Below are 27,057 nucleotides of genomic sequence, written 5' to 3'. Positions count from 1 at the left end.
GTATGTATATATTGACAGTCACCGTGTTTATTCCTTATTTGTTTCTTCACTTTTTTTCCACAACGGGAAGACTTGGTATCTTTATGGAATACATTGTGTTGAAATAACCTACGTCGTGTTCAGATTTCACGTCCTGTGCACTTTAGACTAAGTATATTTACACTCACTATCTTTTGTAAATACTGTAAACCAATTTAGGGCTTAATTAGCTAAATACGAACGGCTAGAAAAGGTCATGCCTTAGTTGGCAAGTAGATGTTCAAAGCATTTAAAAACGTTTTCAAGACATCCTCAAAACGTCCAGCAGAACGTTTTGTGGCCGTTTTCAAAATGTTCGCAAGATGTCTTGCAAGACGCTTTCTAGCCGTCTTTAAGACGTCTACCAGATGTCCTGCAAGGCGTCAGATATCCCAAATTTGGCGGTGCATTACACGGTCTTAGAGACGGCTACAGAACGTTTTAAGACGTCCGACAAAATCTTGGTACGATGTCTTCAAGAAGTCTTAATATCTTGCCAGAACGTCTCCAAGACGTCCTGTCAACGTTTAAAATGGTTTTGAAGACGTCTTGCTTATCTTGTCAAGACGTCTTGAAGACGGCTTCTAGACCAATGTGTGTTCAGTGGGTTATATATACCCGCCGCGGTGGCTCAGTGGCTATGGAGTTTTGCAGCTGAGCTCTAGGTCGCGGGTCTCATGCCCAGCCGCAGTCGAGGCAATCCAAGGGTAGTAGCATTTACAAAGTTGGCAGCTCTGCCAAAGGCGAAGCGCTGTAAGCGATAGCGAAGTTTAGCGTTCCGCTCGAGCTCCTCGCACGCTGGTCTACCAATACGCGCAAGCCAAATGGCGCAACGCTACACGCGAGGAGACCGTTGCCTATAGGCTTCCTAGGAGACTGCTTCTGAGCAGCAGGAACAATGCCCCGGTGGATACCAGGCGTGTCACGATGCTGGCATGCTGAGGAAACCCGTCGCACCTACGGACTGTACATGAGATCAGACCTACGGAAAACCGACGGCATGTCTCAGAGCTTAATAAATCAATCAGGTAGATCAATTTGATGTTTCCTGTCTGTTTCGCTCATAGCAGTAGATGCACGACGGCTTGGTATGCACATACCTGGTCAACGGCAACGCCACCAATTTGTGCTACCACAACGCATTGTTAGGACAACAACGTGAGCACAGGAAGCCAGGCAGAACGGATTGCGCAATATGTTACGGCGCATCCACTTCGCTTTGTCGCGTTTGCAGCCAAACGAACTGCGCGTCTCGTCCACGTGGAGGCCGCGTATGCGGCGTCGATACCGTGACTACACGACGGCGGCGGCGCCGACCATGCGAATGCGCCGAAAGTGTCAGTAAGTGTTAGTATAATTGCTATTTCAGTAAGACGCTCACGTGGCTAAATTTAAAAGCCCGTTAGAAATATGCCACCATCCCTCACATTAACCATGACGTCAACTCAAGCGCGTGTGTTTCTTCAGGACACTAAACACCATAATTGTCGGATTTTAGGGTGATCTCTCATTTTGATTTCGTATTTGTGCAGTACGCCGTCCGAAGGCGCTGGGCAACGTTCGAGGCACATCGCACGCCGTTCTCTTTGCGCGCCATAGAGTTACTGCTCACCGGATGTAGGTGGTGCACTCGCTGAAGATGTAGCGGCGGTAGGCGAAGTACGACAGGTGCTCGGTCGACTCCATTGACTGGGGTTGCGGCACCGAGCCGGGGCTTGCTCCACTTCCGTGGCAAGGCCGTTGTCCTGGGTCGGACATTCCTGTTTGCGGACGTACGCCCAAATGTTGGTACGTAAGTGAACTGCCTCAAACGTGAGTAGCGATGCCGGATGATGCACAAGAAACCCATTCACCTCAAAGAAATACTGTTACCGCTGCATCTACCATATTTTCTATGCGGGCTTTATGCTAACTGGTGTAACAGGACTAGTCTTTCGTTTTTGCATCGTACTGCCTGTATATGATACTGCCAGCTGCCCTTCTTGTTTATTTTCAATACGCGACGTGAAGTAGACACTGTATGCGAAATAAGAAAATTCAGAAGTAATTATTTTTTCCCGGGAATGGGGGGGGGGGAGGAGGGCTATATTCAAGCCGTTTAGAGCTTATTTCTTTTGTCTCCCAATTTGGCTGCGTGGAAATAAAACACAGCGAGAACATTAATTTATCCTTCTTATTACAATCATTATTATTATTCCTTCATGGTATCAACTTTCCCGAACTGCTCTGTTTAATCGTATTTCGTATTCCGTGCAATGTCACCAGAGAGCATACATATTTTCATGCTCTTGCCCGTCATCGCCAAAACTCAACCATCCACAGAATACCTAGTCTTTACAACGCCTTTCCATCTTGATATTTTTCATAACTCGCTGTCATCGTTCTTTTCCCGAGTTCTGCCTTGTGTCACAGTTTCACGCATTGTTCAACTGCCTTTGTCCTCCTTTTTTTGTATTTACCTTGCGCTTTATGTAGGTACGCTGTTCTCACAACTGTTTTTTTTTATTTCTTTTTTAAATTATCTTATCCTGCAGTTTTCTTGTTTTCGGTTTTTAATGCATTCGTGCGCCAGCACTCAGACCTTAGGGTTGGTTCTGGGCACGTTAAATAAACATGATCAGTTATTATTATTATTATCGTTATTATTATACTCAAGTTTTAGATGTCTCCCGTTTTGACCTTTCCCTTGTGCGTATGATAAGTTTCATCCGTCACTAAAGATACCTGCCTCTGTGTCAGCTTTGAGGCGGAGCTCTTCCAGCGGCATAAACGAATCCTATCAGTTTGCCTCCAAGCGTGGTGATTATGTTGGTTTTATTTTTTTTGTCCACCACCGATCTACAGACAAAACCAGTGTTGATGACCAAGTAGATCTACTTAGGGAGCTTGTTTTCAGCAGTACGCGAAAATGGCTAAGATGATTGGCTCGCCCGAGGTACATGCGGCTCATGTGTTCGGCACTTGCGGCTCCGTTGGTCGCTAATTTTATAGACATAATGGAGAGTTTAGTAGTGAGCCTTCTGGATGCCTCAAACAATGTTTCGAGGCGAACCGCGGTCTTCAGATGTGATGTCCTCTTAGAAATTAGGGTTGTTTTCAGTTTCACATTCCGTTGACTCACAATCGACGTACGGCAATTTTAGGCTATTTTTACAAAAATAACAATGAGAACGTCTGGGACCAGTTAAAAAAAAGAAAACTAAATGCCGAGCAAGTCGTCTACATCATCACTTAGCCATAGTTAGCTAAACATGGAGTGTTTCGGGCCGCCACCAGGCGACATTGTCCATAACAGGGTCCCCTACGCTGCGTCATGTCCCAAGAAAAGAATGTCTAGTCTTCTGCAGCCCTCCATAACATAGAGTTTCCCACAATTAGTAGAGAGAACTCTGTTATTGCGATCGTTCAGCTACCGTGCCAACTACCATGCCTAGTGCATGGATTTGTCTGATCTTCATGCTTGGGGCTTCAGACGTTATTGAAGCTTCGTCTTTTACGCTTTAACTGGGCCTAAATTTCAAAGCGATACAAAGTTTTTATTGGGATAGCAATTATATCGACACACTAGGCGAAATTCCGCCGTCGTCGTCGTCGTCGCCGTGAGGTTCTGTATAAAGTCCACGGGCGATAAAATCATCGCCGCGCGCTATACGCTGTATGTGCGAGTGAAAGCATGCGACGGTGAGCCGGCAATCGCGGCTCACTCACACAAGGGCGGGAAAAGGGAAGCAAGCGATGTATTCCAGTCGCGCACAAAGCTCCGGAGGGAGGGTAGGGAAGTGGAGGGACCGCGCTTTACTGCGGCCGCACACTCCCGCCGGGCCGGGAGGCATAGGGGAGAGGGGGGGGGGGTTTCTGCGCCACGAACGCCCGCCTGCTCCGCTGTATCTTGAAAGCCATCTGCGACGGGGGCAGAGTCTGGCCTTCCTGTGTTTTCGCGGCTTCGATCGCGTTGATGCGAGCGCCGGCACGAAGCTCAGTTCGCTGGTGCTGCTGCTGCGCTGACTCACTTCAGCCTTTTGACATCCACTTTCCGCAGTCATCGAGTGAGCCGCATTCATGTTTGCTAGTGCGCGTGTGACGCCATGCTTCTTAATTTAGTTAGTATGCCTATGTTTACAGATTTATACGGCCGATAAAGCTACTATCCCTGCTTTGTAAAGCTGTCCACTATTTTACTATCGCAATAGATGTTTCGCGTATCGGGCGAAACTGCGACTTCTTTAAATGCAGAAGGTAGCAGACTCTGCTAGCACGCACAATCACTGCTAATTGCAGTGTTTTCGCTTGTCCATGCATCCGTGGCGTGATGGTTTCAATATCGGGCTTCTGTGCTAGTGTTCCTGTGTTCGAATCCTGCCGTCGGACAAGATTAATTATGTTTATTTAATTATTTGTAACGCAGTACTTTCTCAAAAATGATGACCTTGCAAAGTTGCCGAAACTATTTAAAGCCAGAACGACGAAGTTTAGGCAAATCCATGTACCACCCATCATTGCCATGCTAGAAGAAACCACCCTGCTTGCATCTTGTAGTAATGTCTACAGAAGCATCTACTTCTGTAGACATTACTGTCACAGTTCCCTCTAGTAACTATATGAAACTCTATGCTTCGCACGCACCGCAGAAAGCGTCTCTGGCATTTATGGTCAACCATCGTGAGTTTGGCTGAGCGAAGTAGTTCACTCACCGGCGGGCACGTTGGCTTGAACAACGTGGAAGTAGATCTCGTCCACGATGCACTCTACGGTAGACATCATGAGTACGGTGACGCAGAAGGCATCCAGCAGGCACGTCATTGTCACGGCCACGGCTATTACGAGTGCCAGGATGCTGCATAGCAGAATCCCAATAAAGGGTTCGTTTGACCAAGTCTTGCGCAGCGATGTCGAAACAGCGCATGGCGAAACTTTTGCCGAGATAATCGTTTTACCAAATCAGCGTCACACTATGGCGCCATTTATTTCGGGAAGATTCTGGGAAGAAATCGCTTCGCGACAGAAATAATTTGAAATGGAAGTGTTGTACGTGGTAGGCAGTACGGGAGCGCTTAAAGAATAACAAGGGCGGTAAAGGGACCTCATTTTCCTGCATTTAAGTCAAAGGTTTCGTTTGGTTGAATAGAGGGTGCTTCGAAGCGAAGTTCTGAAGTGTGTGGGGATCGAGGTGCCTTCTCGCGCCTCGTAGCCCAGCTCACGCGTGGCGCTTAGCTCGGTCTCCGGGAACCGCCGCTGTAACGACAACATGCCGGACACGGCTAGCGCGCCGGAGCTACTTTCCCGCGCACACCGTGCTTCTTCCCCCGGGATTGGACTTGTCCCGCGCGAACACTTCACCAGGACTCGCCTGATTGGCCTCCCGAGTGGCGGCCCCCGGGCACCCTCTCCACCCGAGCTCTCATCCGCTGAGCGCTTCCTCGCCGCCGCACTGCGGCAGAAGCTCACAGGCCCGCAATGAGGTGGTTACATGAGACTCGCGAGAGAGTTCTCATGAGAGTTCTACATGAGAGTTCTCGCGACTCCTCGTCCTCGCTCTTGGCGGACCGCTACTCGGTTTTTCCTAGCTAAGCGGGCACGCGTACTCGATCGGATTTGCGGGGAGGTTTTGCCCGTAAGCGCCGTGACTGTTGGGAGAAGAAACGCGGGTGAATAAACCCGTGTTTGTTGGTGATCTGACTCCGGAGCCTTCTCTGTGCCGTGTCGGAGAGTCGATGAACCCTGCCGTAGCGCCTTTGTGCGTTGCGGAGTGGAGGAGCGTCGTGCCCTTTCCTGACCGCCGCTCGACGGGGTAAGCCTTGTGCGAACCCATCTCCACAAGTGGAGGACTGGAAGGTGGCGGTAGCCTTGCTCCAAATGCAGCTCTGGGAGGTAATTTTCAAATTGTATCTGTGGTTGCAACCTCTGACATTGCTAGTCCGGAATCATGTATTTGACACGTTGCGTTAGAACAGTGGACGAACTGTATGACGCGCAGTATGTAACGGTTTGAAAAATAGGTCTGCGTTACATTGCCGTAATCACCGAAGGTCCGCGCAGTGAGCGATTGCGATTTTCACTCGCCGTCGTAGTACAGTGGCTATGGCATTGTTATGCTGAGCTCAAAGTCGCGGTTTCGATTCTCACAGCAGCGCAGCATTCTGATTGATACGAAATGCAAAAACGCTCACGTGCTTTGATCATATCTATCCTCTCAACTTGCCCACCTTGTACAGCTGCTGCCATTTAACGGTAACCTGGGCCCTGTCAAGCCGTTTTCACGGCTTTTAGCCCAGCGGACCTTCCAGCTTATTGTTTGGTAAATTTGAATGTGAATTTACGGGCCCATTAAAGGACTCCTAGTGGTCAAAATTATTGTGCAGTCCTTGCTAGGGCGTGTCTCCTAATCATATCGTAGTTTTCAGACGCAGGACCTTAGAAGGTAATTTAGTTTAATTGCGATTTGTTGTGCGTAGCAACCATTCAACTATAGCAAGGTAACGTATTACTTCGTGTCAGAAAACTTCAACCACGTGCCTTCTTGAACGTGCAACCATTACGGTATTGGTTAAAATACATATTCTTGTCACCTAGACCCTTACTTCACGCCGTTAGAAAAATAAGCCTACATTTATGTAACTCCCATATCTGCTAAGTCTGCTGTCTCAACAGAATGTCAGCTATAATTAAGAAGCTAACGAAAGGTTTTACGTTAACGGTGATTATATGTATGCTGATGGGTGTCCATGCTTGTCAAGTGTTTGCTGTTTTCTTTTTGCACAAATATATAGTCGGATACAACTTTAGAAGACAGCGGCATTTGCCCCTCAAAGGCGGATGCACACGAGCCGGCACAAATAGGCGCGTACTTCAGGTGACGTCATGAGCCGGACGGCCGATGTCCCCGCCGACGGAGAACATGCCTAACATGGCCGCCCTCGCTTCGAACTGGGCCGAGTCGCGTCAGCTTTGTGCGTCTCCCTTCGTCAGAGTGAATTCTAATTGTTTGTCGTGGTCTGTCATGCAGGAAATATTATTGTGAGCTTACGATGCACAATTTGTGCCGCGTGCGTTTGTTCTGAGCCGTGAGCCGGCGAAGAAAGATTGCAGCGAACATCGGTGGCGCTGCGCTGCGCTTCGTGTGGAAACAGGATCCCGCGGCGACATACCACTGCAAACAAACATCGTACGTGTTTGTTCCGCGGTGTTTTGTTTTGCTCCTGAGTGAAGTTGCGACAAGGAGAGTTCGCCAAAGCCTGGTACCTACTGTGAGCGGCGGGTGTGTTTGTGTACTGTGCCTCTGCGTTTCTCGTCGGACGTGGTGAAGTGATCGCGCAAAACCATTATCAGGATAAATGAGAAAAGCGTGCGCGGGTGAAACCAACCTGCGAGTTTCTCAACAGAAAAAAATTGTGAAAGCAACCTCCAACGCAAAGATTCGTTGCTGCCAGCTCAGCGTGCAAACGACCAATCTTTGGCAGCAGTGTGATAAGATAGCCGAGCGTCTAGCAGCGTCGTTCGAGTGTTGTGTAGCACCGTCGATTGATTGCTTTCCACCAATGCTAACAATCAGTGACTAACACGCGCTGCTTGAGCGAATGTCATTGGATTGTTAATGGTCAGGCGTTTGGAAGCAGTGTTTGTTTCCTTAATGTCAGCCTGAATGCTAATATAAAATTATGACTGATACACTGGTGCCGTTGCAAGGGAGCTTGGCATGAATTCGCGTCGCTGTGTGGCTTAGAACTCTTCGCTCACTGCACGCGCCAGCTGTAGAAAGCCTGCTGTGACACAATCGCGCATAAGCTGTGCTGTCAGCGCTCGCCTTGCTTTCCCACAACACAGCTTTGCGCTTTGTCGTGATATGTCGCTACTAAAAAATTCCTATGACAGTGAAGGCAACAGAGCCAATATGTACATAAAAAAAAGTACGACAAAGTAGGCACAGCTGCTTGTGAACCGACTCCAAATAGATCTACTCGCGTCTGCGTTAAATGTGTGTGCGTGTTTTCTTGTGTGTTTGTGTATATTTGTTATTTTGCCCTTTTTTGTATTTTAGATCTTAGTTTTAGCGCTCGCGTTTGTGTTCATGTGTGTGAATATGTGAGTTCTTCCGTGCGTGTATGTATTTATTCCTATTTCTATCCTTTTATTTTTGCATTTGTTCTTGTAAGCATGCTGCAGCCACGACTTTCGACAATTCCATTAACTCGTCTCATTCAAAGCACCAAGTCCTGTGAATAGCCGGGCTGGTCTCTTTGATGTCATTAAAGCCATTCTCTCTTGTCTACCTTGCCTCCTCAGTCTGTCACCTTGCTTTGTTTTCTCCTACTATTCTGACCTTAGCCCTTGCGCCATAAAAACCTACCACTAACTATTCTGACCTTGCTTCTTGTGCTGTTGCCGCAACGTGATTAGCCAACTTGCACCAAAGAAAGTTCTATCAGTTGTGGCAACAGAAACATTGACAGATACAAAATGTTAAAAGCATCACGTGGCTTGCACAGTTACTTCGTCTCTTACCCCTGTTAATGTGTTTATGCATCAGTGCATACGGTAGCTTGCCAGAAGTGCACATGAAAAGGTGCCATATTGTGAAACAGCACCTTGCTATGTTGTTGCATTCAGTCTTAATAAACAGATGGTTTTGCTGCCCGTCACATGTGGTCGTACACATATATAACATTGTGCAGTGGGGTATCATTTCCTGTCTTGACGCTTTCATCATTACAAATGCAGTTTTCTAGTGAATGGAGTCCAGCAAACCAGTGCTGTGAGAGCTTTTGCAACTTTCACCATTTATTACTTCCCCAATATCACTGTCTGAATCTGTCCGTCACTTTGCCTACGGCTTGTAATGAACAAAGTGACTCACTAAAACACGTTCAACTTTACTGAGCATTTTTCCGGTACGTAAATATGATAAAAAATGCTAGCAAAGTTAATCACGTTAATAATTGTGCTTGCATTCACATTAATTGCTCGAGTCAGATTAATAAATTGAAAATTGGCTGTGACAACCCTTCAATTTTCAGTGCAGACTGGTAAAGGAGCCATAAAGCGTGCTCCGACTTCTGCTATTTCACTATGGGGCGCATCAAACTCGACGGTGGCTGCCTGAATGAACATTTTGGGCCTCACTAAGTTAATGATGTCTTATATTTGTTCTCTTATTCGCATTACTTGTGTGAGCAAGACAACAAAATAAACAATGCAACCACATGAATGTGAATGTGCTTTGGGATTCAAGCTGCTGACAGTGGCTGTCAGTTTCGTGTTGTCTGCTGCTATTTCACCACCACTCGCTATGACATGACTGTGATTTCCAGTGCAGACTGCTAACAGAACCATACAGCGTGCTCTGACTGCTGGCATTTCACTATGGGGCGCGTCAAACTCGACGGTGGCTTCCTGAATGAGAATTTTGGGCCTCACTAAGCTAATGATGTCTTATATCTGTTCTCTTATTCGCATTACTTGTGTGAACCAGATTACAAAATAAACAATGCAACCACATGAATGTTCTTTGGCATTCAAGCTGCTGACAGTGGCTGTCAAGTTTCGTGTTGTCTGCTGCTATTTCACCACCACTCGCTATGACATGACTGATTTCCAGTGCAGACTGCTAACAGAACCATAAAGCGTGCTCCGACTTTTGCTATTTCACTATGGGGCGCGTCAAACTCGACGGTGGCTGCCCGAATGAGCATTTTGAGCCCGCCAACGATAATCAGGGTTAACAATAGTGTTTCATTTCAGATATGCCAGCATTTAAATGTGTTTCTATGCCACTTCTTAAATCGAGCACAATGTGTGCAGGACGTTGCTTATCAGAATTGAGCTTCTATTATAAGGAATATGCCATAAATAGAACTGCTGATTTATTTGTGAGGTCACGGAATGGATGGTTGGCTGTTGCGAACCCACCGGCAAAATTTTGGTAGCCCTAATAAGGGCTGTTCTTTTGTTAATAAGACGCCTTTATGCTTCGGCGAGTGGCTCAATGCCAGACAGCTCGCACTCGGAGTCGCTTTCTTCAGTGTCATCTTCACCCAGCTGGAAGATGATGGGTTGAATGTGCTCACTCCCAGACGTGTCAAGTCTGAACTTTGCCTCCAAGTACATCACATGCTGAATGCTATTCCTCCAGTCTTCCGCCGTTACCTGCTTGATTTTCTCACTCAAGATGACGTCGACCGTGGACAGCTTGAAGTCTCTGTTGTCCGCAGCGATGCCATTTTTGACATTGGCCCACACAAGCTCAATGGGATTAAATTCGCAGTGGTACAGCGGGAGCCTGAGTACAATGCAACCGGCGCTTACAGCTGTGTTGTCTACGATGTAGCTCAGAAAGCGTAACTTTACAGATGCCACCAGCTCAAGCAGCTGCTTTTTTATCATCCTTTCACCGTAGGTGATGTTTTTGCTTGTGAGCCACTCCTGTATCTTTTCCTTCTTCCAGGCCGTCTTCGGCAATTTCTTTTCTCGCCGGCTATGGTAAGGTGCATTGTCTAAAACAATGACGCTACTAGCTGGCAACTTCTGCAGAACGTTATTGAACCAGCCCTCAAAACGATTGCCGTCCATTTCTTCGTGGTAGTCGCCTGTCTTTTGGCCTCTGAATACATCCAAGCAGCCGTCGACGAAACCATCCTCGCTGCCGATGTGCGTCACGATCAGGCGCTGACCTTTCCCAGAAGGTTGTTTTAGACACGTCGTCAGGCCATTTGCTCCAGCGAACAGGCGTCCGCGCTTCTGCACCACGGTGTCTGTCCACACGATCGACCGAGTGTGTTCCGCCGTCACCCATGTCTCGTCCAGGTAGAAGATCTTTCTGCCTTCCGCCCGGTAGCGCTCCCCGTCACGGAGGTATCGATTCCGCCAATCGGTGATGTCATCCCGGTCGATAAGCAGCGAGTTGCGGCCTCTCTTTTCCTGCTTAAAGCCGATCTCGGCAAGCAGGCGACGCACAGTACACCGCCTTAGTGATGGGAGTTCCATACGCTCCGACAACTCGTTAGTTATCTTCTCGACCGTCGGTATCTCGTTGCGGCGAAAGAAATCGTGCACACATCACCTCAGCGCGCACAACGTGAAGCTGTCAAACTTCGCGCTGCGTCTCCTCTTCTCCGCATTGCGTGGGCGCTTTCGCGAGGGCGTCGTCAGTTTGCCACCCGAAAAATGCGAAGCTTTAACTACCTCCCTCACCCTGAACACAGTCCTTTCGCTGACACCGAGCATGTCGGCGACAAACTTGCTCGTGTCCTCCACGCTTCGTTCAGGCTGCCTGTTACGCCAAAACGTGTAGCAGTGGAAGATCATGTTGCGTGAATCGCTGTTCAGGATTTTTGCACCTCTTGTTCTTGCCGAGGCTCCTTGGTGGTGTGGTCATCGAGGCGACACAAGGCTCGTTCGGCAACAAAGGATCGCGTTCTGATGTCACCTCGCTGGGCTCCTTGCTTAAAACTGCCACGGAATGCCGCGCGCGATCATGCGCGAACTCGCGAGATCGCAGGTTCGCAACCGCGAAAAAAAGCAAAAAATATTAATTAAAAATAATTTTTTGAATTATTTTTATAGTTATTTCATCATCATCGTCAGCTTATATTTATGTCCACTGGAGGACGAAGGCCCCTCCCCACCTAGTTTTCTGCCGTCCTCGACTGCGCTTTCCTTCTCTTGGTATTATAGTTATTCCTGTTCCTAGTTATTTCCGTTCCCAGTTCTTTATTGAGGTTTAAAGAGCCAACATTTATTTATCTTACATACCCCACAATGAAAACGTTCCCCAGAGGGACATAAAAATGAGCGGTAACACCGTTTATTAAGGTATCCAAATTTTGTGCAGTCCTTACTGCCGACGAAGAAAAGCACGCGAAAGTAAAAAAAAAAATGTCGCAGTTTCGCCCTAAGGGCGAAGCAATAAATGCGATAGCAACACAGCAATGTCATACGAAGTAAGGTGAGCGGCTTTGGTAGCAATATGAATTGTAGTAAACATGAGCTGATTAAGTAAGCAGGTGTGCTGCGGCGTAAGTAGACCGACATGAAGAGAGACTCGATGACCACGAGAAGGCGCGTGTGAAACGGTTGTGTTGATGAGAAGCGCTTCCCGTGGGCAGCGCGTGCGAAGGGACACACCTGTAGCGCTGCACTGCCGATCCGGGCAGCATTGCATGTGTAGCGTGCGTTGGAAAATGTGACCCGACTATTACTAACTGAATGAACAAGCGTGGTGTGAGCGCGCACAAACAAACACGAATAGATCACACTGAATGACTGCAGACAACGACTGTCAAAACGCTGGCAGCAAGCATACGCCGCCGCGGGCGAAGGTACGTGCGGTCTATCGCTTCAACGGAAACTGAGCGGCGAATGCACGGCGCATAAAGGTCAGAGCCGTGTGGAGATAAGAGACGGTGCGGACGGGCGACGAGCGCGGTTGTTGGCAGAGTAGAAGTGCGCCCCCCCCTCCCCCCCCCCCCTGCTCTCTCCGGCGCTGGCTTCCTGCTTCCTTGCTTGCGCGTGGGAGATTGAGTGCGTTCGTTCGCTCTCCGTGATAGCGCGCGTCCCCGCACGCTTCCGCTCGGGCATACGGCGCGCGGCGAAGATTTTATCTATAGGGAACCTCACGGCGACGGCGACGGCAGAAATTCGGTTGACGTGTCCATATAATTGCTATAGCGATAAAATCATGGATCTCCCCAAACTGAATCATGACGAGTGGGCGAAGCACTTGGGATCGTTCTTACCGTAAATCACCCGTGACATTGCTCACTCGCGCATGTAAATGAGTGACAACGCGAGTTTTATTTGTCATAACTCGTACGTCGTGGTGAGTTTTGGATTCCGTTTTCCCTTCATTATCACTGCTTTGTGGTGCGTGAAATTTGGAGCCAATGGTTCTTCGATGGGATCTAGCCTGAAGTTGGCAAAGACAAGGTCTATGCACGTTCCGCTGGTGCATATATATATATATATATATATATATATATATATATATATATATATATATATGCGGCATTTTTTTGGCGCAGCTGTGCACAACCTCCAGGATCGGCCCGCGCAAGACCACGAGCTCCGTGGATGGACGGACGAGCCCCGACCCTAAGGTGCTTCGCCCCTAAAACGTACTATGTGACAGTCCACCAGGAATTGCAATGATCTCACGCGTACGCCTCGTGAAATACTGTCTAGCTTAGCACTGGAAACAAGCGGCCGCTATCTTTTCTTAGTGGGTGCGCATCTTCGGTCCTCATTAAACGCGACACCCTAGATTTACACGTGCGTGACGTGCACATCGTACAAGAGGACGGTATTTATGTTTGAGGCCACTGCTGTTGACGACCGTTGCCGATGCCTCTGGGCGGCGGTTCGGAGGTTTTCGACGAGATCAGAACAGGACACTCGTCGAGCAACGTGGGAAGTCTTTACCACCTTCTCGCCTAGCAACGTTTTTATATAAATACGCATTTGGTGCCGCAACTAAATGTCGCCTCCCTCCCTCTCTCCGTCCCTCCGGTCCCCCCACGCCTTTCGCGCGACGGAAGAAGTCACGTTTGCGCTATATATATATATATATATATATATATATATATATATATATATGTGGTTATTGTAACGGAGGAAAGAGACGCTTAATTCTGCAGCCCTTCAGGGAGCACGGCGCTGAACGCGCGTTTGCTCTCCGCCGTGCTTTCGCTCCCCGCGAAAGCGCGCGTCCCTCGCGCCCTTTCACTCGCACATACAGCGTCCGGCGCGCGGCGACGATTTCATCACCGTTGGCGTCATACGGAACCTCACGGCGATGGCGACCGCGACGCCTACGGCGACGCCGACAGCAGAAATCCGCTTTGGCGTGTCCTTATAATTGCTATCGCAATAAAAACGTTGTCGCAGTTTCACCTGAAAGGCGAAGCATCAATTGCGATAGGAAATTTGTAGAGAGCGATACGGAGTAATGATATTAGCTTTATCAGCTGTATAAACTTGGACATGCAGCAGCACCGGCAACACGCAGAACTGTTGTCGACGCCATCGGCGTTTTGCCCGCGTTCGCTCAAAATGCGTGGGGCGTTGGTGACTGTTGCCGGAGCCTCTGATACAAATAGGCACTTGGTGCCGCAGCTAAACGTCGCCTCCCTTCCCTCCCCCTGCCCCCCTCCCCCACGGCCTCTCGCGCGTAGGAAGAAGGCGCGTTTGCTCTACATATATGGTGATTGTAAAGGAGGAAAGAGACGCCTACTTCTGCAGCCCTTAAGCGAGCACGGCGCAGAACGCGCGTTTGTTCTCCGCCGTGCGTTCACTCCCCGTGAAAGCGCGCGCCCCTCGCGCCCTTTCACTCGCACATACAGCGTTCGGCGCGCGGCGACGATTTCATCTCCATTGACGTCATACGGAACCTCACGGCGACAACGACGGCGACGCCGACGGCAGAAATCTGCTTTTGAGTGTCCATACAATTGCTATCGTTATAAAAAGGAACCCACAAAACCACAGCTGCTTTATACGGTGTTATCGGTAATTTATTGACATTTCCCACAACGTCTGCATGATGCCCCATGGACTAGGGCCGTTAATAAAGGTGAGCTATTTAAGCTTAATATTTGTGTAAGGTAACCCAAAAAAGTTGTCGCAGTTTCACCTGAAAGGCGAAGCATCAATTGCGATAGCAAACTTGTAGAGAGCTATACGTTGTAATGATAGTAGCTTTATCAGCTGTATAAACTTGGACATGCAGCAGCATCAGCAACACGCAGAAATGTTGTCGACGCCGTCGGCGTTTTGCCCGTGTTCACACAAAATGCGTGCGGCGTTGGTGACTGTTGCCGGAGCCTCTGATATAAATAGGCACTTGGTGCCGCAGCTAAACGTCGCCTCCCTTCCCTCCCCCTCCCCCCCCCCACGGCCTTTCGCGCGTCGGAAGAAGGTACGTTTGCTCTACATATATGGTGATTGTAGAGGAGGAAAGAGACGCCTACTTCTGCAGCCCTTAAGGGAGCACGGCGCAGAACGCGCGTTTGTTCTCCGCGGTGGGTTCACTCCCCGTGAAAGCGTGCGCCCCTCGCGCCCTTTCACTCGCACATACAGCGTTCGGTGGCGCGCGGCGACGATTTCATCTCCATTGACGTCATACTGAACCTCACGGCGACGGCAACGACGACGGCGACGCCGACGGCAGAAATCTGCTTTGGAGTGTCCATATAATTGCTATCGCAATAAAATGACGACAGCTTGCACTAATGGTGCAAGGCTGGCACACACAGCGGAGCTTGTGATCGACCAAGCTACAGCCAGGGTCGCTATCCCGACGATGCTGGATACTCAACCGCAGACTCTCGGGTTCTTGATCTCTAAACTCGGGATCTTCGACTCGACGACGCCTCTTTTTGGGTGCAGCTTCGGCACGGCATTCCGGATCGGCTCGCCACTGACGCGCAGATTCTAGCTTGGCACCACGACGCGCTATAGACGCGACATGGCGAAGCGTTGAGATGTCTAGGTGAAGCGAGGCACATGTGGTTGCTCGGCGACGTGAAGTGACATCATGGCTAGACGGAGCAGGTGCGCGGTTTTAGCAGCTCGGCGTGGCGGTGCGGAGCGGCGGCGAAGCGAGGCGCAGCTGGGCTAAGTGGGTGCTAGGCCACGCGCGGTGACGTCATCGCCAGGCGCAGTTACTGGTCTACGCTATACGGGCCAACCTCCGGCTTAAACAGCTCCGCTGTTAAAACGTATGACTGAAAGGACCACGTCGACATGTAACTCCCATGTCATAATCTCCGTTGGCTCAAACCCTTCTATTATATTTAAATATTGGCAACATTTAGTTAAGCTTTCGCAAATAATAACCGGCGATAGCGAATATTTCTCGCGACTGCTGCTTGACACTTATTTCCGATTTAAAAAATTGCACACAGTTGTCCCTCATGAGTGATATAGACAGGGAGAACAGAACCCGTAGCTTGCAGATATAACCCACTTCACGAACATGCTCGTCAGAGTATGCTACTTCCGTGGGGTTTATCAAATAGCACAAAGACAAGGTCTGCGTCACACGCACCTGTTGATCTTGTGTCCCGTGTGACTAAGTATGAGCAGCGCCAGGCGAGTCGAGAGGCCACACTCTTCCATGGTCAGCACGAGCAGCATGGCGCACAGGAAACTCATCTGGCGAACCTGCGCAGCGTTCTTCTCGGTTGCAGATTCACCTTAAAGTTCCAACACAGGTAACGAACGTCCGGTCCATGTTCTTTTTTTTTTGTTCCAAATTGCCATCGCGCACCCGGCAGATGGCGTTGCGACATTTTCAGCTACTTCCAAGTGCTGCTGGCCAAGTGGTTATCTCGTAAAATTACTAGCACTGCCACTTGCACTGCCGTCGCTTCAGCTGCCACGGATATGATGGCTACCCGCCGTGGTTGCTCAGTGGTTATGTTGCTGTGCTTCTGAGCACGAGGTCGTGGGATCGAATCCCGGCCACGGCGGCCGCATTTCGATGGGGGCGAAATGCAGAAACCACCCGTATGCTTAGATTTAGGTGCACGTTAAAGAACCCCAGGTGGTACAAATTAATCCGGAGTCTCCCACTGCGGCGTGCCTCATAATCAGATGGCGGCGTTGGACGTAAAATCACATAATTATTTTAAAAATTTTTTTAATGATGGCTAGTACATGTATTTGTTTTCGCTTGTGATGTCAGACGTTACTGTGGCCTTATTTAAATGTTTTGTTTTGCGTTTATTGGTTTATGCTTCCAATCAATATTTTGTAAACGAGAAGCGCCATAAGAAGTAGCGTAAATATTGTCGGGAATTATCGATTTACAACGCCAGAAATCCGTTTGAAAGCTTAACTGGACCAAGCTTAGGTAAATTAATGTACTTCTCGTCATGCTCACGCTGGCTGAGCGGCCATACTTGCTGTTTCCGTATACACTAGAGACAGACTCTGGTAAATTTCGTGGGAAATTGCATGCTGCCGACGTCAGCTCCCCGAACTACGACAAAATTCTCGCGGCAATATTAGCACCAACAGATGCGCGCCCGCCTTACCATTTCATGGCTTGCCCAAACATCATAAGCGTTACCTCGCTCTACCCACAATAGCATTAAAACGCATTCGGAATTCACGTTTGTACTATATAACAGGTTCGATAGCTTTAAAAATATGCGGGTGCACTATCGCAGGGCATGACTCAAATGCTTTTATACGCCAGTCTATGAAGAAGTTTTTGCATTATGTTTTGTTCCATGAATTAGTGAAGATTATTAAATTTCCGAACCTTAAATTTTGAGAAAAACGTCAATTGAGAGAGTTATAGGGAGCTTTACCGTGGAGTAGGGCAGTGCAGCGGCTCGCGCGTCGGCCAGCTCCAAAAGTGGCATGCACAGGAATGGCAGCAGTGAAGCCATCGGTGCCGCCACCAGGTCCATCGTCAGCGACGCTATCAGCAGCAGGCCCACGCTGCTGGCGCGCCACGACTGCAAAGTGGCAAGACGTAATCTCAACAGCGAAAGGCACGGAGATCTTCTTTTTAAAGACGATTGTCTTTCTTGGGCTATCTAAACGAGAAAAACTTTGTCTGTCTCTCTGTCTGCCTGACGGAAAAATATAGGAGGCTATGGTCTGACACTCAATTCAACCGCCCAGCTAACGCGAACCAAGCTACTTGCACTGGTGAGACGGGGTCATACATGTCAACATTATACAAAGCAAAGGAAATCTCAGGCCTATTTTAGGCAAAATATATGCAGATAACCGTGATCCGCAGCGTTCCTTTAATTAAGAATACATATTGGACTGGTTTGTACTTTATTAAATGAGAAATCAACGCGTTAGCAATGGTGTCGAAGGGACGCTACGCGTTAAAAACAAGCCAGCGTACGCGGGAAATTTGAATTGAATTCAGCAAAATCTCCATTGCGTCCATCCTGGGAGGAGTGAGTTGGGAGGGCAAGAGCCTGAGAGGTGGGAGGGGGAGAAGAGAGGGTGTTACGTATCAGGCGCTGGCAAAAGACTATCGTCTTTCGACGTCATTTGCAGCGAAGCAAGCAGATATGCGGTCAGTTTTTTTATTAAAGTTTTTGTAGGGGCAGAGCAACAAAGCCCTGAGAAGAACATAGCCATGGCGATAAAGAAGCACCCAACAATGAGTTCCCGGAAGTAGTTCAGAAGTCGTGACAAATAAGCCATAAGTTCACAATAGAAGTTCACAAGCTAAAACATAAGCCTATGCGGTCCGTCTGAGAAAAAAAAAGGCAAAGCAAGAAGAAAACCGTAAACCGCACCGCAATAGGCCATACATAATAATAATAAACATGCAACGAACGTACAAGAACGCACCTATGGAGCCATGGGCTCTATTGTCGCAAGTGCCACAAACGTTGATGCACATGTTTGATTAAGTGGAAATAAAAGTCTTTATAAAATTTACCTTCTTCTAATTCATTTTGTAGTCTGTAATAATTATCTGAGGTTCGAGACCTGCTACGAGTGTGAAGTCGATCTTCGAAGTAGTGTCACACCCCGTTCCACAATCGACAACAAAGAGAAAAAAATCCTGGCCACGGTCTTGAAAGCGCGCACTCTTTAATGCGAAAGTATTTTTTCGTGCGGTTCAGTGCGCGGCGAGGGTCCTTCATGAAATATTGAATTCGTAATACGTATTGTATTTTGCCATATGTAGCAGATGTAATCATCGAATGCATGGTTCTTGACAACGGCTTTTGAAGAGCTAGCAGCAACCCATAAACGCCAAGAAAAATTGCCGTAGGAATTATCATGCAAGTTTACTTTCTCTTTGGCAAATTATAGTGGCAAAGCTCTGAAGAGAGTTCACCTACCAAGTTTTGTGAGGACGCTGACGCTGAGGGCATACAAATTTTGTCAGGTCACATGCACAGACTACTTCATTGCAGTTATTTCACATTTTCTTCACCATAGCAAATATTGCCTAAATAAATATTGAATAAACAAGCGCGTCGGTAACAGCGCTGTTAAGAGTCGCGCACTTCTGTACTATAGCTCCTACTACAAGAGTCGTGTCTACTTAAGAGGCAAGGAAATGTTCCGGGTTCTTTATGAAGGAACCGTTTGAGAGGGCCACCACTAACATTTCATAGAAGTCAATGAACTGCTGCAAAATACGAACATGAAATCGGCGCGCCACAACGAAATTTTATGTGGGCCCGTGATCTGGCATAAAAGGTTCAGACCACGGTATAAGAAGAAAGGTGTTCCGACGGCGCGCCCGCGCTGGGGCGAGAGAGCGGCCACTTCGTGTGACCGGAAGTGAGCGCCGCCGCTAGGGGCAGCACGTATTCAGGAGGCCTTGGAGAAGCGGCACAACAGTGGATAATTTACGACCTCCGTCAGCATTTAAACACCCATACCCAAAAATATGCAAGTTTTCGTTATTTAGACACCAAATCCTAAGCAGGTAGAAGGTTTCATACCACTTACAGTCAAAATACCGTCATTTCGAACACGAGAGAGACGCGTCGTCTGCTCGAGCAGACGGCGCGCTGCGCTTACCGCTGCTCGCCGCGTCGGAGTCAATCGGAATGTCGGCAGAAATATAAAAGGACGTTCCTCCAACCAAGTAGAGTGGTTTTAAGCAGGCTAACGACGTATATTAATCGAAATAAAGCACATCTGCCGCGCGTGCCCATAAAAGCGCCAGCAAAGCGAGCGTAGTAGTCGTAGTAGTCGTCGTCGCCGTAGTAGGTAGCCACGTCTACTTTTATGAGAAAAAAAATATTCCGAAAGTTGTGTCCGTAGCGCGAACGAGCGTGTCCGTAGCGCTGCCGAACGCACGGCGCTAACCACTACGCCACGAAGCTTTTTTTTTTTTTTCTTTATTGTCTCATATGTGCAAAATTCACTCATTTATCAACAGCCCAGTTCAACGAAGTAGCACGTGAAAATCATATATAACATTTACCAACCAGCATTATTGCAATCACATCAAAATTCTCTTAATGTTGCCAAAGGTTCTAACCTTGACAACCACTCCGGGGCGCATTCATGCGCCTTCTGCACCTCCAGAAAGGCATTTATTTATACTCTCTCGGAAGTACATTCGCGCAGGTCGTGCGTCTGGGTCACAGTAATAGCCCGCCATTCTAGCGCGCCAGATACTGTGAAGGCCAACGAGCATTACCAGATCAAAAGGAAGCCCACCGTCGTTTTCAATCGCTAGATATCTGATACCGTAGGGATCTAGAGGGAATTCTTTTTTGACTGTCCTTTGTAAAACATCCCACAAGAACACTCCCTCCCAACAATGTAGAAAAACATGGTCAATTGTCTCGGGTTGATTACAGATTAAGCAATGTGTTCCCCACGGTACAAAAAAAAACCCTTTTCTTTCAAAACTGTCTTTACTGAAAGCGTTCCTGTATGAACCTTGAAAAAAAAAAGGTTTTTACCCCTGGTGGAATTTGCATACGCTTTACCCTTTTTAGTACATTTTGGCCCTGGCTACCTCTGTAAAGGGATCTATATAAAGGAACCGGAAATTCAGTGTCGCATAGATCCCTGTACAGCCTTTTTCTTTGGACAGAACTCGGGTAATCCGTTGAAAAACGTACACTTAGGAAAAGCACAGTGGAGACAACCTCCTTAAAGAACCCCTTAAGCGTTCCGGAAATACTGCTTGTGGCAACAATAAAATCTGGTAGCGCTTTGCTTATTCTCATCTGACACACAGTGCGCAAGAAAGGGTCCCTGACGTCTCGAAAAAAATATAAATCTGTTTACGAGCTGACGCACAAAGAGGTGTCCCAGACATACTCCCCCATCTTTGACGCGCCTGAATAGGTTCGTCCGACTACACCTCTCCCAACTCGAGGCCCACACAAACACGGCAAATATGCGGTGAAATTTCTGAATGTTTAGCCGAGAACAGTATAACACCTGCATTGTGTACCAAATCTTACTGATAAAGAACAAATTACACACGGTTGCTCTGGAGAAGATGGATAGATTAGCCACTTTCCATCTGTCCACCTTCTCACGCATCTCTTTCACTTGTTGCCAATACCATCTTTCACTTGTTGTTGCCAATACCGATCATTATCCTTATAAAATTCAAGCGGCACACCAAGATATTTTACCGGAGTAGTTTCCCACCTAATGTTGGCAAAAGTGTCAGGGGTCGAAGGCCACTCTCCATGCCAAAACCCCAGGCACTTTCCCCAATTGACAGGACTTCCAGAGATGTCACTAAATTGTTTAACCACCCTAACTACTTCAATAATACTTTCGTTGTTTTCACAGAAAAGAGCTACGTCGTCTGCATACGCCAAGAGTTTAACTTCTGATGCATGCAGGCGAAAACCTTGAATGACATCATTCTGCAATATAGAGCGACACAGTGTTTCAATATACACACAGAAGAGAAGAGGGCTGAGAGGGCAGCCTTGGCGTACAGAACGTTGCACACTAATTGACTTTCCTATCGTCTTGTTCACAATTAACTGTGTGGAGCAGTTCTGGTACGCCATGGCTACACCTTGTCTGATAACAGTACCAACATTGATGTATTCTAATAGAGCTAACAAAATATCGTGTGATACACTGTCGAATGCCTTTTCGAGGTCTATCTGGAGAACCGCGACACAAACCTGCATAACGTCACAACACTCCAGAATGCATCTAGCCTTATGAATGTTGTTTAGAATCGAACGACCCTTTATACCACAAGTTTGATGGTCGCCTACTATTTCGGGCATAACAGTCTGAAGCCTGGCTGCTAAGATCTTCATGAAGATCTTATAGTCGACGTTTGTCAATGAGATGGGTCTGTATGACGTGGGCAACCTTAGTTTTCCCGTTTGATCTGTTTTTGGTATGAGGACTGTATGAGATGTGCGATACGACGGTGGCAGCACATTAAGCTCATACGCCTCATTAAAGACTGCGGCAAGGACTGGGGTAATTTCCTGTTTAAAAGCTTTGTAAAAAGCTGCACTCAACCCATCTGGTCCGGGTGATTTACCGTTATTTAAGTTATCTATAGCTCGATAAACCTCTTCCTTTGATATCAGCTGCTCCAATCATTCTTTTAATTCATCGTCCAGCTGTGGCATGACACCCAAAAAAGCATTCTTAAACTTAGGCACGTCAACCTTTCGGAGCGAAAAGAGCGCTTGGTAATGCTGGAAAAACACATCTTCTATGCTAAAGTTATCCATTACCAAATTACCGTTCCACTCAATCTCATGAATTTGATTTCGACTGGCGTATGTCCTTTCTAACCTTAACGCCATTTTCGTTGGCACTTCCCCTGCGGTTAGTGCTTCCGCCCTCGCCCTCACGATTGCACCACGGTATTTTTCCTCTGCTATTACTTGGAGCTTTTGTTTAATTTTTCGCACATCATCTTTAAATGCACCAGGCGTTCTGCTTTCAAGTTCAATCAACCTCTTGAGAATTGTTCTTAGTGCGCTTTCGTTCCTTCTTTCTTCGTATCTTATGCAGCTTGACCTTTCAAGAGCCTTCATTTTAATGTTCTGTTTGCACCATTCCCACTGTTCTCCCATATTGCTTGCATATGCAAAGTTTATTTCACTTATTTTATTTTTTACTGTGTCAATGAAAGTTTTGTCACTTATGAGCTTCGTATTAATTTTCCATAAATCCCAATTAAAACTGCAGCTGTGTTTCTTCGTACCTATCAGGCATTTAACAAGGCAGTGGTCTGAAAAGGACATTGGTAGCACGTGGTAATTATTACACTTGGGAACCATGTCCAATGAAACGTAAATTCGGTCGAGGCGAGCATGGCTAGTGCCCTGAAAGTGCGTATACTCCACACCATGAGCCGTCTGTAGACATTCAGCCACGTCATCCAAGTCATATTCCTTGATTAGGTCTGTTAACAAATCTGTGCTTTTGTCTCTGAAAGCACTCCTGCTCGTTTTATCACGCCCATTCAACACGCAGTTAAAATCGCCCATTAAAACAACGCGCTTCTGTGTACTCAAATACTGCTTAACATTCGCGAAGAAATTTTCTCTCGCGTCCACTTCGTTTGGGGCATAAAGACACAAAATCCGCCATTCCTTATCGCATAACAAAAAATCACATAAAACTAACCTTCCTGTTGGTGACGAGACAGTTTCCTGCATAACCAGTCCCGACAGTTTTTTAACAAAAAGCACACACCCAGCTGACGCACCATTTGCATGGCTGACTACGGCGTAATACCGTGACGTGAAACGCTGCACCATGCTCGCGGTATCTGCCTCCCCTGCTATTTTTGTTTCCTGGATGGCTAACACATCCAGGTCCTGATCAGTCATTAAGCGATATACTTGACTCTGTTTTCTTTTAGCAGCCAATCCTCGTACATTTAAAGTAGATAAACACAGGGACGTTTCGGAAGACATGTCTGATTATAACTGGAGGTAGGCTCCGGAGCATGGCGCTTACCTTTCACGTCTAGCGCCACGCTAGACGCTTCCGGAGCCGTCACATTGAACGGCCTCGCTTTCAGTCGGAGGGGGCTTGTCACAAGGATTCCTGTCCAGCACATTGGGCCGTGGTCTAAGGCTACTCCTCCGACCCTGGACCGCCTTTGCTGGTGGCTGGCTCTTCGTGGCTGCTGGCTGGCGCGTTGTCGGTCTGGTCATGGCCGCGCTTCGCTGCGGCACCAACGCTGCCCAACCGGGCGACGCTCGCTGCTGGTGCGTTCTGTGGCTTCGCAAGCTCCAAAACCTCGGTAATTTCCGGAGAATTGGTGGCTTCTTCTACTTTTTCTGCCTCTTTCTCTACTACGACTGAGCCCACTGAAGGCCCATTGTGTTGTTCGCCGGTCGCCCAGTCGAGCGTCGATTGCCGCTCGCTGCTGGACGCTGCCAGCGTTTCTGGTTCACTGGTACCTTCGGCTGCTTCCTCTGCTTCAACGATGTCCATAATCTGCTCCGACGATTCAACTCCAGCACCCGGACCCGTCGCCGTGGCGTAGGTGCGAACGCACTGTGCGTCTGTGTGTCCAAACCGCCTGCACCGCGAGCAGCGCGACACTTTTGCAATCACGGCGTACATGGCCAACGCCACGGCAGCGCAAGCACTGCATCGGACGCCCCGGTGCCACCACTAGAGCCAGTTCACCGCCTACCCTTATTTGATGAGGCAGGTCATCTACCTTCATGCCCGGCTTGAGCTTGAGGAGCACTGAACGTGTTGTGGACCCCTTGTCACTCACACCTTGCACTCGCCAACGCTCTCGAGTAATCTCGGTGACCTTGCCGAAAGTCGCCAACGCCGTCCGCACATCCTCGTCGTCCACCCCGTGCAGAAGCCAGTGTAGCCTGAGCCTGATCTGGTGGTCTTGTGGGTCTATCATTAGACACCGTCGCCTTTTCACTTGTAGTTCTTTCAAGTCAACCATCCGCTTCGTTGCTTCCGCGCTCTTCAAAGTCACGGCCCACACGTGGTTGATCTGATAAGCTCCTAAGGCTACCACTTCGGGTAGCATGCCAGCTTGATCAATTGCGTCCCGGAAATCCTGTTTCCGCGACCAGCAAGGGCCGCTGATGCAGCTCCAAGGGAGCTCATGATTCCTGCGTCCGACGCACACGACAGCCGGCGAAAGAATGATACGCCACGAAGGACACACGCACCACGATGACAATAAATACCCAACATTAACGAAAGACTGCGCGTTTCTAACGCGTTTGTGCTAGCGCGTTACGGCCCGTGTAAGAAGCTGGTGTAAGACGCTGTGGCCTCTCCGCCTTACCCCCGTATTCATAAACGCTCCTCGACTTGAACTTGACTTGCCACCGCCTTGGGCAGCGCGTTCGAAACGCGTTGAAGGCGGTGGCAAGTCAAGTTCAAGTCGAGGAGCGTTTATGAATACGGGGGTTATACTCTCTCAGCAGTCATGTGATGGCGTCGGCAAACGCGGTGCACGTTCCGGCATGTGTAAACGGCTGCGTAAGACGCTGTGGCATCTCCCCCTTACTAGAGTGTACTGCACGTTTCTAACGCGTTTGTGCTAGCGTCCCCTTCAGCGGGAGATGGTGCAATTATAATGAAGGGCGCTGTTATAAAATTAGGTTACTTGTTTTCGCAAGTAACCTAACCGAGCGCGCCGCTGTTGTTATGGTACAAATGCTGGAAAAGGGGTTTGTGTTTGAGTTTCCCCTTAACATAATTAAGTTTGCTCGTACATTCGAATTACAGTCCGACGCTATTATGTCTGTACGTTTTAGTTATGCCGTACTTTACGTTTTTCTGACGGATTTCGCTTTAAAAAATTCAAATTTTTTTCACTAATGCCTTGCGCCACGTGGAGGGCCTGTGTGGTCGGGGTAATTCGGCATGAATTTCTCCGCCACGGATGCCGATGGTTACGCCGACGCCAAAGTTTCTGCGAAGTGGTTTGCCTTTTAACGCAACCGCGTTAAAAGGCAAACAAATTTGCTTGGATGCATATTCTGGAGTTGCCCAGCTACGCTCACAGAGATGGGTCCTAGAAAGAGGCGTCTCCAGGCGAACTAGTAATGTTTATTAAACTTCTCATCGGACTATCCTCAGAAGATGCAGAATAGCGAAACTGCAAAATGCGTTACGAAGGTCGCAAAGTTAAAAAAAAATCAGAGCCCTTTCATTACTGTGAGGGTGGAAGCGAGTGAAGCTGTGTCTATGGTGGGTTTGCTGTAGTGAATATTGCCCCTACGATGAGAATGGACGTATCGTCGTTGGGCATCACTCAACCGAACATGTCTCATAAACGTTCCGGTTGAGAAACTCGCGTTTAAACCTGGCCGTCGCACCGGGGAAGTTGGCGCAAGCGTTGCCGAGGGGTGCACCACCGTTGTCGGTTTCCTGGAGGGCAAGACGACGCTGACGTTTGGCCTGAACATCGCGCTCCCGCTACTCGGGGTCGGCGGTTGTTGACCGACGTTTGGTCTCAACATCGCGCTCCCTCAACTCGGGGTCCGCGGCTCTTCGCTGGCGTTTCGCTTAGGCTTCGGAATCCCTCACGCTAGAATCGGCACGTCGAAGACGAACCCTTTTGCGAGCGCGTTCGCGGCGGCGTTGCTCAAACGCATTAGGACACGTGGTCAGTTGCTCATGAATGGCTCATACTTCTTTAAGCAATAGCCATGAATGAATGGCTCATACTTCCTTAAAGGGGCCTCCCCATTTCACAGAAAAGTGAAATTCTACGCTGGAATGATTAACGGCAACGCAGTAGCTGCGTTGTTTTTTTTTGTTTTTTTTTTAACGCGGGCACGATCCTGGGGGAACTGGCCCTTAACAGCTTCGCTCTAAAAACATTTAATGCGAAGCAATAAATGGGGAGTGAACCTACACTTCACAAAAACCAGGCAGTGCTTCACCGCATGGCACGAGTCGTGAAGCAGTTCATGGTCTTATAGTTTCTTTTTGTATCCGAAGAACGGCGATGTACTGAGCATTTATTTTTTAGACACTACTCCTGGGTGATTTATCTTTGAATGTATATTCTGAATTTCCTTAGATATTAATGGTTTTGTAGATACATTGTTTATTGTTGTTTTTATCTGGCCCCCAAAATTGCGCTTTCTAGAATTTTTGTGTGTTACCTAATATTTTCTTTTTTGTGTTGCTTTTAAAAGTATGTTTTTGGAAAGAGCATTTCGTTATGTACAATTTACTATGCTGCAATGTGTGCTGGAATGTTATTTGTAGTGGCAACATTTTTTTACTCTGCAACATTAAAAACAACAATTTTCTCGCGGTAACGAACGACCTAAATTTCAGTGGCATGTGTTCCTGCAAGAAGCTTGAACCGGCAGAACACTGTGTGTATAGCCTTAGCAGCCGAAGGGGCACTGCTCTCAATTTTACGGCGTGATTTAGAGCACAATCGCAAGAACCTCCGTCAAGGTATTTTTTAAACTTATTTACAATACTGGCTACTCTAATTTGAGAGCGTGGCAGTTGGGCGATACAGTATACATGTATATCAGTACGCATTAGGAAGAACAGTTCGTTGAAAAAAAAAGTAAATAAAAAGAAAACAATTGCCCAAGGATGGCAATATAAGAAGGAAGCTTAGTTTAG

At 48.0% G+C, this 27,057-nt stretch overlaps 1 protein-coding gene across 1 annotated transcript in view; it reads right to left on the bottom strand.

Moving 5' to 3' along the window:
• Nucleotides 1–1,626: 1,626 nt before the first annotated feature.
• LOC119435579 (uncharacterized) overlaps nucleotides 1,627–27,057 on the bottom strand; it is a gene marked incomplete at its 5' end in the record, with an annotated part of 39,696 nt that continues 14,265 nt past the window's right edge. The window contains 4 exons of the mRNA XM_049659871.1: nucleotides 1,627–1,778; nucleotides 4,710–4,852; nucleotides 16,055–16,170; nucleotides 17,325–17,474. Coding sequence (XP_049515828.1) covers nucleotides 1,627–1,778; nucleotides 4,710–4,852; nucleotides 16,055–16,170; nucleotides 17,325–17,474 — 561 coding nt within the window. The remainder of the gene's footprint in view (nucleotides 1,779–4,709; nucleotides 4,853–16,054; nucleotides 16,171–17,324; nucleotides 17,475–27,057) is intronic.

This window comes from Dermacentor silvarum, unplaced genomic scaffold, assembly GCF_013339745.2.
Source record: "Dermacentor silvarum isolate Dsil-2018 unplaced genomic scaffold, BIME_Dsil_1.4 Seq80, whole genome shotgun sequence".
In the NCBI taxonomy this organism is placed as follows: Eukaryota; Metazoa; Arthropoda; class Arachnida; order Ixodida; family Ixodidae; genus Dermacentor; species Dermacentor silvarum.
The sequence above is the reverse complement of the archived record's forward strand: the minus strand, read 5'-3'. Positions and strand labels throughout refer to the sequence as shown.